This window comes from Eleutherodactylus coqui, chromosome 1 (genome assembly GCF_035609145.1).
Source record: "Eleutherodactylus coqui strain aEleCoq1 chromosome 1, aEleCoq1.hap1, whole genome shotgun sequence".
NCBI classification, from domain to species: Eukaryota; Metazoa; Chordata; class Amphibia; order Anura; family Eleutherodactylidae; genus Eleutherodactylus; species Eleutherodactylus coqui.
Genome location: NC_089837.1, coordinates 103063822 through 103078081, shown reverse-complemented (window position 1 = coordinate 103078081; position 14260 = coordinate 103063822). Strand labels below are relative to the sequence as shown.

Genomic DNA, 14260 nt, shown 5'->3' with positions numbered 1-14260 from the left:
CTGTTGACTTTCATATAACATCTGGCCATGACGTTTAATGCCTACAAAACAATGTCAAAAAACGTCAGGAAAACACCACTAAAAACATGGTGTTTATCTTGTATGTGAAACTACCTTCATAATGTTGCCTTCTGATTTGCATATAATGTTTAATGGCTACACTTAGCACTTATTGTCTTAAATCTTTAAGTGCATCTGTTTATTGCCAGATACATTGTAAGTGCTAGTATGTTTTAAAATAATGAACCAGGTTGTCACTTTTCCTTATTCTCCAAGATTTTAACATTAATAGCTAATCCTACAAGGGGAAGGTAGGGGGCCAGATTTCTGAATTCCCTATCTATCAATACAATGAAGGACCACTGTGCTGATTGGAAAAGGGTAGAGCATATTCCCCCAGTTTAAAAGGGGTTGTCCCAGAATCAATACTTACTGCTGGAACCCCCAACTAATCATGAGTGTGGGGGTCCCGTGTCCCTTGTTTGAATGTTGCAGTAGTTGAGCATGTGCACTGCTGCTCCATTCAAAGTTTATGAGACTGTTGAAGATTGCCAAGTATAATTATCGGCTATGTCTGTCAGTCCCAAGACTTTCAATGGAACAGCATTGAGCATGCTCATCTGCCACTCCATTCAAATGGGAGACACCGGATATATCTCCTAAAGATGCCAATTAAAGCCATATCTGACTGATATATACCATGGCTTAAGGCCCATTTACAGCAACCAATAATTGCTTAAAAAAAAGCTAAAAGGTGATCATTTTATCGATAATCATTGCGCCCATCGTGCACTTTTCAGGCGCTGCTAGCTGATTGTTAAATTCAGTCCAACCTAAAAATTATTGGTCAGCCTTATCAGCAGTTCTTCACGGGGAGTGCTGATAGCATTGTTTCCCCCTGGAGAACAAAGGATCTGAGCGCAGATAATAGCCCTCGGGCTATTAACTGCATTTATTGAAGGCTTCATTTGCACACTTAATTGCTCTTAAGTATCTGAATAGCTACTTAATAGTTTATGCAAAATGATCGCTCAAAGGTGCCACTCAAACTGTCGTTTGAGCGATCTTTGAGCGATCCTCGGCCCGTGTAAACCAGCCTTGATTCATTGTGTATTCCTGTTTTTGACAAGGTAAATGCTTACACATAGACAGGTATCATGCTGGTCCCAGGGCTCCTATACAAGTGTTTTCATTTTATTGTATGTATTTCAAGAACAAATGCATTGCAGGCCATTTTGTGATAGAGACAACTTTCTCTATAGTTTTATGTTTTTAGAAATCCAGAGAATATACTTGCAACGTCCTATTTCAAATAAACCAATCTTACATGTGTATCTATCATTTAAGAGGTTGTCTGCTCTGCTTTGGACAGTCCATCTTGATAGAAGGGTCCACCCATTGCTGATACCTCAACGATTAGTAATCATTGAGGTGACCCAGCATTAAGTATTCAATTGACATATAGTGCTTCCACAGGACAAATGAAGTACTACATAGTTCCCATTAAAATCAATTGGCCAATTGAGTAATAAAGGGACATACTGGCTCCTCCAGAGACATGTTTTTTGTATATTTTTTAAATGGAAAGCCCATATGTCGCAGTAGATCTTTTAGTACACATGGAGAAAAGTTGGAAGAGTCAGTTTTAATTTCAATAAATATGTATGGTCCTTTAGCACTAGGTTTGGTGCTAGCAATATTGTTATAATGGACGTGAGGCCAGATATAGTACATGTGACACAAGAGATATATTCATGCTGAACTTCCAGACTCGAAGAAGATGACTAGAAAAAGATTTACAGTAACTTCTGAATCACCATATTGCTAAATATATAGACTTACCCTGAGACTCCTGGGGGACTTTTATCCATATCTTTCATATCTGAATTTAGCACTCACAAAGCCCATTGTATTGTGTGTTAATAAAACTGATAGTGACCCTCAAGGCTTGACATACAAAGTTGCCACAACGTTTCCTGATGTGCATTAGTATGCATAGGTAGTCTAAGACACTACATGTGGCTCTAACTGGCCAGTACTGATCACATAGGCAGCGCTGGCCATCAAAGCAATGTGTAGTGCCTTAGATTATTGATGCATACTAGTGCACAGTTTGCATCAGGTAGTCAGAGAAGCGGGGCAGCCATATTTGTTTGTCCAGGCTCGGAGGGTCACTTTAAACCTTTCATACCTTGTTGACCATCTGTACTTATAATGATGATAACAATGTGAAGGCAATTGCTGACCAACTGTTTTTGATGTCTAAGTTACTGCAACATGACAAGTCATAGTAGAAGAAAGCAATTAAAGGTTTTGACATAAAAAAAAAATCTGTAAGAATTTTAGTTTTGCTATATTCAGAAGGGAGTGCCATTTTTATAGAACTAAAATGACAAGTTTTAATGTCATACACTATAATAGAAGTTGATTTCTCTTGATTATGCTGCAGTTTTCTAGTGATACAGACCTGCTGTGGGAATATTTAGTCCTTGGCATGTCTTCTTCAATACAGGATGAGTGGTTTATAATGTCTACAACATAGTTCACTTTCTATAAAAGTCAACTAAAGGACAGCTTTAGTGTTTGGTGGTATTTATAAGGACCGTCTTCGCCACCAATATAAGGAAAGAGCTGGCTCCTTCTCATAGGTCTCTGTTTCTTTTTGCTTTGTTCTATTTTCATTTGATTTGTTTCAGGTTTTTGCCGGCACACCCATACACCTTTATGCTCTGCTGCTGGCCTTTCCCTCACACAGAACACCAGGGTCTAGTTGGCCCTCCTCACTGCCTCCAACCCTCCCTCACCTTCACGGTTCCTCCCCATGTTTATCAATGTTCATCACCCAGTTTGTCTTACCATCCATTTCCCTTATCTTCTGCTGTGGCTGACCCACTTACCTCTTAGCTGCTAGTGGCTGCCCACCTCACATGTTTTTTTTAAGCTTGGCAGCTCTTGTTGTGGTGTGAGCTGTATCCCTCCAACTAAACAATTACAGTGTGTATCCTGACCTCTTCTTTCTTGTTTTTCTTCACCCTTTTCATCCCTTTCTTTCTCTTCCTTCACTGATGATTCTTCTTCATTCTCTTCAATCTTGTAACTGGTTTCATCGCACCACCCATCAACTCTGTGCTCATTTCTCAACCTTCTCCACTATTCCATATCCTACTGTTCTCGTTTCCTGCTCTTCCATCTGCTTCTACTGTTTTCCTTCTTCCTGCTCTATCTCTTTCTCTCCCCCTGTAACCTATGTCCCACTCTGCAGGGCCTTTGTCTACTTGAGCAACTTGCTGTACTCTGTGCCCTTGGTTCATCGAGTTGCTATTGTCAGTGAAAAAGGAGAAGTGAAAGGATTCCTTCGAGTTGCTGTTCAAGCAATTTCCGGTAAGGATAGTTCACTGTGAGTGCATCATTTCAACACCTATACACCATGCTGCAAAACAGGTGTAGAAATTCCTGTTGATGTTAACAGTTTTGGTATTATTTATGATAGTCAAAAAGCTTATAAGAATGTCGGTATAATATATTAAAATATTTGGCCTCCAAAGACATATCATAAGGATGTAGCTCATTTCTAAACACATTTAAAGTGACCCACTGGTTCCTGGACAAACAAAGATGCGCATTAGTATGCATTAGTAGTCTAAAACTAGTGTTGAGCGAACTGAAACAGCCCAACTGTGCTTTGTTTCAAATTTTACTAAAAGTTTAGTTTGGTATGAACCAGATCCTTGTTCTTCTTCTGTCTTCTTCATTCTTCTTCCTTCATCTTTTTTTTACCTTATTTGTCTTTCTTCTTCTTCATCTTCCTTTTTCTTCTTCCTTCTTTGTTTTCTTCCTTCCTCATCTTTCTTATTATTCTCCCTCTTCCTTTTTTCTCTACTTCTTTCTTCCTCCTCCTTCTTCTTCCCCCTTCTTTCCTCTTGTTACGTCCGCTTGGAGCACTAAAGCGCTACGCCTCAGTACGGACGCAAGATTGTGTCCATTTAAAACTCACAAACACACTTATATAGCATTTGTACTTACAAACTACACCTCTCCAGGCAAGATGGAAGGACCCCTGTCCCTTACTAATCAGGGTAAGTGGGGCACCCCTGCCTAAAAGCGGGGTTATTTTCCAGATAAGGACTGCCCCACTTTCTTTATCTGGGACCTGGCTATTCCTGATTTGGAACCTGGAGAGATGCACCAAAAACACAGGACATGACACTGTTCACACACTGAACACAGAACAGGACTGCACATAAAGCACATGTCTGGCCACATGCACAGGCATATGAAACACGTCGCTGTTCACACCAACATACAGAGTAACACATACCACACAGAACAGGACTGCACATAGAACACATGTCTAGCCACTTGCACAGACATACCACACACGTCACTGTTCACACCAACATACCAGGTTGTGCATACAACATATAATAGGAGCCCCACCCAGAGCTCACATGCATAAAGTTAGTCCAAGTGTCCTCACACCAGGGAAATAGAGAGTCAGCCACCGTGCTGACATAAGGTACAGTGTCAGGCATCACACATGTGACACACACACACAAGACATAAGACGTCTGAAAGCCGCACCTGTCAAAGGGAAGGAAAGAGGGGTCTGCATATGATACAGACAAGGACTACAGGTGTCCAGACCGTCTTCAGGGAAGGAGAGACACTTCAGACAAGCATGTAAACACCAGCTCTGAGTGGGATAAAAAGTGATACATAAAGGGCTAATGCCCACGGCCGGATTTCTGCTGCATTTTACGTGGTGGAAATTACCCTGGAGCTACTAGGCTCTATTGAACCTAATAGCTCAATGTCCACGCTGTGGAATTCCACCGCGGAATTCTGCAGTGTAAAACAAACCACAGCATGCTATAATTGTTGCATATGTACGCGCGGCCGGCTTCCATTGTAGTCAATGGAAGCCAGCCATCACGCTATACTTCTGCTGTAGCACAGCGGAAGTATCGCATGGAAACGCGTCTAGCCCACCGCCAGCTGCATCATCCCACACTGCCGGCCCGCCACGCGCTGTACTGCGCATGCACGCTGGCTCGAGGGACGGGAACAGCACAGCGGATCCGGGAGGTGGCTATGAGGGTTTTGGGGGGGCGCTGTGGCGGACTCCCCTGCAACATTCCGCTAGCGGAGTCGGCAACGGCCATGGGCAGGAGGCCAAAATGACCAGCATCAACTACTAAGGGATGCTGTTTTTTATATGCAGCCGACAAGAGGAGATTGGCTGGTGGAGAATACCACACCCAGCCAGTTTAATTAACCCTCATCTGTGAAGGTGTGCACAAGGAAACCTGTAAAACCACAGGTCCCAGACACACAACCTTAACACCTCTTTCTCCTTCTTTCTTCCTTCTTGGTTTTCCTTTTTCTTCCTTCCTCTTTCTTTCTTCTTTCTTCTTAGTTCTTCCTTCTACTTTTTCCTTTTTTCCCTTCTTATTGTCTTCTTTTTTCTTCTTCTGTGTTATACACCAGTTTTATGGGTAATAATGAAGTTCAGGTTCAGTTCAAACTATTTCGGACTGAACCAAACATTTTGCTCAAATATGGCTATGGGGTCAAACAGAAATTTTCAAAAGTTCTAAGACAATAGATGCTGCGAGTGCTGTACACATAGGCAGCACTTACCAATCAAAGCAGCATGTAGTGTCTTATACTAATGATGCATACCAATGCATTGTGTGCATAAGGTAGAGAGAGAAGCTGTGTAGCCATCTTTGTTTGTCCAGGCTCAGAACGTCGCTTTAATAAGGATAAGGCACTCTAATTAGAAATATTAGCACTGTGTTGAATATAAAAGCATAAACATGTCCAAAGTGGGCATTTCCATTGGATGTCCCTAACTGCACATATGTTTGTTCATGACTATTTGCTTTAGCGGATGAGGAAGCTCCTGACTATGGCTCCGGAGTTCGGCAATCTGGAACAGCTAAAATCTCATTTGATGATCAACATTTCCAAAAGGTGAGAAATGTCATCTCTTAAGTCAGTCATTTCAGTTTCCATTAGAGCTTACAGCATTAAAATTTCATAGTAGTTGAATATTTTATAGGGCAGAAACAATATTTAATCATTACAATTTAGCAGAATGACTCCAAGTGGGGTAAACATCTTATATTTGAAGAATTTGTTTCTTTGCTGGTGGCTGTCATTGTATGTGTCTTATTGATACCATTTTGTGCAGTTCCAGGCTGAGTCCTGTGCAGGGATGACCCGCTCAGGCACATCTCAAGAAGAGCTGCGAATAGTCGAAGGGGGTCAAGGTCAAAACCCAGATTCTGGCCCAAGTGCAGATGAGGTCAACAACAATACTTGTGCAGGTGAGTAGAACCTCGTATGCAATGCTTAGGCCTTTTACACAAGATAGCATTCAGGATCCACATTACATATACCTTAAATATTCTTAACAGAGTATTTCATAGTTCCCTGATTGAACCTCAGTAGTGCATTAAAGAAACACTAAAGCTAGAAATGTAGTACCCTCATTATTTGATGGCTTCAGTAGCATGCAGAAGATCCTATCCGTCTTTTAGAAATCCAGAAATCAAAATGCAAAGGGCACAGGGGTTAATTGTCTGTTCTCTTCCATTATTGGCTGTAAACAACTGAGGGGGTAGAGCTTAGCAAGAGGTGGGGCTTACTTATCTTTGCATCCTACTGCAGACAGGGCAGAGGCGGGACGATCCTACTGTAGCCAGTTGTCTTACAGCCTTGTAAAGGGTGTCGGTAAATGTTTTAGGGTGGTTCTGTGTTAGCAAGCTGGCAAGCATTAGGGCTATATAGCTCCCTTAGCTGCCGGAAGTCTTTTTGCAGCTGTGATTGGACAGATTATGCTGGAAGGAGGATACTGATGGTTACGGGAATAGTTCCAGATTATATTGCAGTTGCAGGATCCAAGACCCTTGATTTCCATTTATGTTTTTTTAGGATCCTGTTGCATGGGCATATGATAAAAGTGTGATTAAAGGGGTTGCACCAGAATAGAATCTTATGACTATCCATAGGATCCATGAGGGTCTCACGACTGAGACCCCACCAATCTCAATAATGGGGGTTCCGAGTCCCCTTCTCTACAATATAACTGCACCCCTTCCCCCAAAAGTGAGGAGGAGACTGAATGGAAAGGTGGTCACACATATGTAGTGCTGCTCTCTTAATTTTCAATGGGACTGTCAGATAGCCGAGCACTTACACTCTGCTATTTATGGAGTGATAGCCATGCTAGAACAGAGTACAAGAGTACAGCTCAAGGTAGCTTAATCTCCCCACTACTGACAGACACAGGACTGTAAGGAGGGAGCATAGCTGATCTCCTGGGTCATGGAGATTTTGCTATATATTTTGAGTTGTAAATTGTAATGTGAGACAATGGGATCAAACTAGAAGAGGAGATTAATGCAGGAATTGCCGGGATATTTTTTCGTTTTTGAGGGTAGAATTTTCTAGGTTTAGGGTTCCTTCTAGGAAAGAATATTGTGGCATACAAAGGTCTACATATGATTGGGGTCAGCAAGCAGAGAGGTGGAGTAGCAGAGCGTAAAGGAACCCCAATGGTGTGTAGAGGAACCACAAGGAGACGCAATATGGGTTTGCACTGCAGATTAGGATTATACACAAATCATATTTCTTTCTGCTTTCACACAAAAGATACAGGCATTGCAGATGACAATTAGTATGCACAGCACCATGTATGTAAATAGTTCTCCTCCATAAGAAAGAATCTTCAAGACTTCTATTTACAGTGTTATCCAGTAAAGGCCCATTTACAAAGAGCGATGTTCGCTCAAAGATCGCTCAAACGACAGTTTGAGTGACAGCTTGGAGCGATCATTTTGCATAAACTATTAAGTAGCTTCTCAGCTACTTAATAGCTATTTAGCGTGCAAATGAAGCCTTTAGCTGAATACAGTTAATAGCCCGAGGGCTCTTATCTGCTTTCAGTTCATTCGTTCTCCGACGGTAAACCATGCTATCAGCACTACCCGTGGAGAACTGCTGATAAGACCGCACAACGATTTTTACGTTGGTCTGAATTTAACAATCAGCTAGCAGTGCACGAAAAGTGCACGATGGCCGCGTGTTTAGATGCAGCGATGATTGCTCAAATGTTCGCTTTTTAACGATTTTCGAGCGATCATCGCTCCGTGTAAATGGGCCTTATGAACAGAGTTAAAAAGCCTCTTGTATTTACTAAACCAAACATTGTATAACCTGAAACATGGCATAGCTTATTAATATAGTAGCAAGTATTGACATTGCCACAGTACAAAGAACCCTAACTGTTGGTACAGGCCAGAAAATGACTTCAAAAGAGTTGTTCAGAATTAGAATAATATGTTTGCTTTTTTCCACCAATAACACCAATTCTGTCCTTAGATTTTGTCTGCTTTTGCAACTCATCGTCATACAAGCGACACAACCCATGGATAAAAGTGGTGACATTTCTGGAAAAATGCAGACCCTTTTTGTTAATTTTGAACAATCCCTTTAAATAACTTTAATGCCATAGGAATAGGAAATGTGACATTTTCTGTTTAATTCTGCTTCACTATTAGATTCCTGATAATTGTCCTATCCTGTTTTTGTCTTTCTAGCTTCTCAGCAGGCTGCACTCCTTGACAGTCCAATAAAAACTTCCCTTGACCTCACAGACGGAGGCGGGCACCCACTAAAACTGGGCACCATCTTTACATTCAGAGTGACCGTCCTGCAAGCATCTAGCATCCCTCCGGAATACGCTGACATTTTTTGCCAGTTCAAGTTAGTTCATTCATTAATCATGAACCTGCACACAAAGTCTGTCTCCCTGATTCTTATTGGAAATGTCAAATTAATGAATGAGTGGCATCCAAGAAGTGATGCCTTTGTAAGAAACATATCCTGAAACATACAAGAGGTAATGAATATATATATCTTATGTCTTTTAGCTTCATCCACCGCCATGATGAGGCGTTTTCTACTGAACCCTTAAAAAACACTGGTCGTGGACCACCACTCGGTTTCTACCATGTTCAAAATGTAAGTCAAGGGAATATAGGAGTGACAGTATGTTTCAAATGTCATGAAAAACAAAGCGACAATCCTGATTTTCCTGCTCATAATAAACTATCCTACAAAAAGTAATTGGACAGCTGAGCAAGAATCAAAACTAGTGTTTATTTCCATATGTTAATACTTATGGGGCCTTCCTTGGCCTTAATGACATCAGATACGCTCTGTGGCATACTTTCTACTAACATCTTATACACTTCATCCTGAATAGGTCTGGTGAATTTTCTCAAAAAAGATGAATAGTGTTCATATTTCCTGAAAGATGCTCAGTAGGGTTCAGGTCGTGCAGCCAGTCCAATCATGGAACATCCATATTCCAAACCAACATAAAACGCGTTACCCTTGTGACAAGCCTCGTTGTCTTGTTGGAAGTATGGCTGACCATTCCCAGAGTATTACCACATTGTCAGCAGCACATTATTGTCTGGAATGTCAGGGTATACCTCTGTGTTCATGGTTCTTGCCACTACAACTAACGGACTGAGACCATGCCACGTAAAACATCCGAGACTGTAACGGAACCCTCTGCGTACTTAACTGTTGGCCCTGCTGGCTTGATTCGTCACCATAGAATGCTCTTCCACTGCTCAGCTGTCGAAAGACGATCCTTGCACTATTGTAGATGGCCTAAGGCTTTGCACTTTGTAGTGGGCTTATGTGCAGCAGCGTTACTCATATGTCTAATAGCATGCTGTTCCTGTCAGAAACTCTGACTGACACCTCCAAGGGTCTGCATCTTGTGAAGCATGGTTTAGGACATGTGATATGCTAATGATACATGGTCCATTCTACTGATAGTGGTGTCTAAATACTTTTGGTGGGATAGTGTAATATTGTATGCATTTTTTCAGTAATGGCATACAGGTGGTCTCACTGTAACACACTTTTTTCTTGTATTAGATTGCAGTGGAGGTTACACAGTCCTTTGTGGAATATGTGAAGACGCAGCCAATTGTATTTGAGGTGTTTGGACATTATCAGCAACACCCATTCCCTCCATTGTGCAAAGATGTACTGAGGTAACAGCCCTCTGCACTGAGTGGTAATTGACGGTACACTGTGGGCAGCACTGAATACTGTGTTTTGCCTAGCGCAGGTCTTGAGTTGACATAGACTCCAAGACACGGCAAGGTGGTAAGCCCTGTGTTGTGTATCGACCCTTTAGGTCCTACACTATTTATAACACAGTGTATCATTTTTATCTAGTGTGCTCCTTTAAAGGGACTTAAAAGAGGTTAAACGGCCTTAAAAAAAAGGAAAATTTGGATACTCATCTGTCCGTGTTGCTCCCCATCCAACTTTGCAGCCCCGATACCTGCAGCATGGACCTGGTAGAAGCTGAGGGCGATCACGTTCCATTTATGCTGCAGCCAGTTGTCTTACAGTCAGACACAGGACAGTGAGGAGCAAGAGCGGGGACATGGCTGATCTCCTGGGACACATACTGCATAACATAATTCTTTATATATTTCTGAGTTTTACGTGCATTATGAGACAAACTCAGATCAAAGGAAAAAGGGAGACTAAGGGAAAAGTGCCACAGGCAGGGCTTGCTAAGCTACAATACATGGCAGCCCTGGGAGCCATCACTAGACTCCAGGCTGTCATGTGAACCCATTCGCACTCCATGTTTGTGATGTGGAGGAGATGGCCCCCCTCTAGCTAACAACTTAGTTGGCATGGTCAAAATTGGCCGTGGCATCTAAGAAGTAAAGTTAGTGTCAGACAGGTAGTTGTGGGTCTGCCTTGCCACACACCAGTTGGCTAAGGTGGCAGCACCTAGGAAACCCCAATTTTCATGCTTAACCCCTCCAAGTGGAATGCTGGCTTTGCTGTTGGGTCACCAGGCTGTTACACACACAGATAGTCCCGGTTGTGTGGTTGCTGATGCTGCACTCAGTCAAGGCGTGGTACATGAAGGTCTGAACTGACAAGTAGTAGATAGGCAGGCTTGGGTCAGGGCTGGCAGCATAGGTGTACAAACAAGGTCCATGCTATTAGTCAGGGCAGGCAGCAGAAAAAAATGAATCCAGGATACAGAACTGAATTCAAGGAGTACGAAGGTCAGGATAATCAAATACAGGAAGAGGTTCTAAACCAGGACCACAAATGGGAGTTTTTCTACAACTGGCAAGATAAAACCAAACTGCTTAGGCAGGCACCCATGCTAGGGGGATGCCTAATATAACAAGTACATAAACCAAATTGGAGGGGGACAAGTAATGGGAGCATGCACTGGCTCTTTGAGAAGCTGGGTGGGAGCGTGCATGAGCCCTAAGGACAGAAGCCTGGGAATGAGCAGAGGAAAGGCATGCAGAGTTTAAATGGCAGCGATGCCTGACGGCAGCCCCAGCGGATGGTGAGTGACCTGTGCAGCGGCGGTGCGCACTGATTGCAGCTTTTGCCGGCAACTGCCAATTGTTGAAAACATCCCCTGCAACCGTTTGTCGTATGTTTCCGGCAGGTGGTCATTTACATGTCCCCCTTTTATTAGGGTATGAGGGTCTATGGGTTAGTTATTAACACATGGATAGTATATTTCCTTTTGTGGAAAACGTGCCATAAAAATTACAGCCAATTACAATACTGTAACAGCAAATACAGAGGGAAATTTTTGTGTAATGTATTTATGACTAAGGATAGTCTGTATTACTTTTCTTTTTACTGTTTTTGCTTTTCACAGCCCCCTGCGTTCCTCTAGACGTCTCCTTCCCAGGGTCATGCCATTGTCCAAACCAGGTAGTTAAGCTGCTCCTTGTGTGATCAGAGATTTGACAATAAAGTAAATTATACTCAGCACACACACATCACATACTGTATACAATTATTGAGTATTTTATATAGTTTTATGACTAGAACTGTATTATTTCTATTATTCACTTGCTAATATGAAACTGTTATTTAAATACTTATTTCCACTTAACCCCTTTTTTCCCAAGGGCATACATTTTCATCCTGGGTAGAAAGCTGTTCCTGCAAATGGACATACATTTACGTCCTATGGATGATGCAGGCTTAAAGGCTGAACCCCCATCATCTGTAGCAGGAGCAGTATATGCCTGACAGCTGGTCTGTCTCTGCAACAGCGGGGATCAGTGAGAACACTGATCCCCGCTGTTAACCCCTTATCTGCTGCAATCAATGTTGATTGCACCATGCAAAAGGGTTCACAGAGGGAGGACACTCCACCTGTCACAGCATCATATATTTTTTAAATTTCTACCACCTGTGCACAATAAAAAACCATTACTTGCATTGCTGATGGAATTAAAAAACATAATAGTCCATGCATGAAAAAATAGACCTATTTTCTAACATAGATCTAACTTTCTGAAGTCACACCACCAACCCAAGAGATATACATGTACTGTAGTTAATAAAAAGAGTCCTGAAAAGGGAAATACCTCATAGGTAATGCCCCAGGAGGTCATTCAGCTAATGTTGAACCACTGATGGCATGTGATGAGGGAATGTGCCTCAAACTACAGGCTCATCTGACATCTTGTAGACTCAATTGTTTTAAAAGAATTTTAAGTTTTTTCACTTGAACATCCTCTTTCCATGTGCCCTATAGGAGTTGTCCTAGGGAAGTCCATCTCTCCGGATCTCCTCTATTAGCAAGAGCAGAGAGCCAAGGACAGAGTAGCTTTCACGCTGGTGGGCCTGGCCCATTTATATATATATTATGTGGTCCGCCAAGGAACATGTATGGCCAATCCCACTTTCCCCCTAGTGGGTAATGGTCGGTTTTGATGAGAAGTGCTTAGCATTTTGCAGATAATTGTTATAGGATGCATTCAGAATGCCTCACTTACTACAGTAGTAGGCAAATATCGTAAGTGCTAATAACACACAGTTATGTAAATATGAATTGCCCTATTTTTTTCTAACCCACATCCTGTTTTTGCTCTCTTTACTCTTACTGTTTACTGATCTATTTACTATCTACAATCTATGTCTATGGCTTCTTTCAATGCAACCCTATTGGGTGCTCTCCCAAGACTTATACACCCCATTTCTACCCCCTCCATTGCACTCTACTTTCCATAAGCTGAGTTCCCTGGTCCCTATACTATCTGCAGATGAGGAAAACCTAGGCACCTGTATTCTAAGATCAGTTAGGAGGCCAAAACAACACAAGCCTTCAGTGCTACAGATGACTGGTGCTGTGATGAAGGCACAGAAACATGGTGCGTGTGGATCCTTTTAAGGTCATTGACTTTGTGTGCTTTACACTTTGGTCTGTCAGTGTGCCTTTCACCACTATACCACACACCGATCAGCCATAACATTATAACCACTGACAGGTGACATAAATAACATTATCTTATGAGAATGGCACATGTAAAGGGGTGGGATGTATTACGCAGATCAGTCAGTTCTTAAAGCTGATCTGTTGGAAGCAGGAAAAATGGGCAAACATAAGAAGCGACTGGCAAGAGACAAATTTTATTGGCTAGATGACTGCATCAAAGCCCTTCCAAAATGGATTTCTTGTAGGGTATTCCTAGGCGCCGTCCGGGTCCCTCCCGCTGGTCTCCACAGATTCGGCGCTCTTGCTTCAGTCCACAGCATTGAACCAATGTGATGGATGTGATTAGTTCTTCGAGCACTGCATTGATGGTTTCAGCCGTGGTGCTCGAGAACCAATCAGAGCCATCACTTCTTGGAGTACACAGTGGACCAATCAGAGCCATCACTTGCTGGAGTACACAGTGGAAGTGAGAGAACAATGGCTCAAGGCGCAATGTCCCCAAAAAATGCTGATGATATGGTATCTACGCTTCTGACACCAAGAGCCATACCTGTAGCCTGGTCCTCTCCCTATAGTTTTCCTATTGGCCGCGCTGGCATGGCAACTTATATACTCACAGTAGCCATCCAACATGTCATGCTCCAGCAATTACTGAAGAAGACGTTTTTCCTTGAAACGCATTTGTTCTGTTGGTTTTATTCCTCATATAATAAAATCTTTATATCTTACCATCATCACCATTTTTTGGAGTCGTTGCGCCTTGAGCCATTTTTCTCTCACTCCCATTGTGTACTTCTTGACCTGTCTCGTACATGTACACGTCTGGCCGGTAGCACCTCCTATCTACACTTGTACCACTATATATCACTGAACTTTATACATCCACCCACAGAGTAGCTTTTCTTTCACCCTATCACTTGCTGGAGGCTAGGCTTACGAACC

General features: G+C 42.3%; 1 protein-coding gene across 5 annotated transcripts in view; it reads left to right on the top strand.

Annotated features, from left to right (window-relative positions):
- The window catches only part of KIF1A (kinesin family member 1A), a 180408-nt gene that overhangs the window by 126073 nt on the left and 40075 nt on the right, over positions 1-14260 (top strand). For all 5 annotated transcript variants that reach the window (XM_066598374.1, XM_066598366.1, XM_066598357.1 and 2 more), the window contains exons 26-32: positions 3263-3381; positions 5891-5976; positions 6197-6332; positions 8607-8772; positions 8940-9030; positions 9964-10082; positions 11747-11802. In XM_066598374.1, the coding sequence (XP_066454471.1) occupies positions 3263-3381; positions 5891-5976; positions 6197-6332; positions 8607-8772; positions 8940-9030; positions 9964-10082; positions 11747-11802 (773 nt within the window). The remainder of the gene's footprint in view (positions 1-3262; positions 3382-5890; positions 5977-6196; positions 6333-8606; positions 8773-8939; positions 9031-9963; positions 10083-11746; positions 11803-14260) is intronic.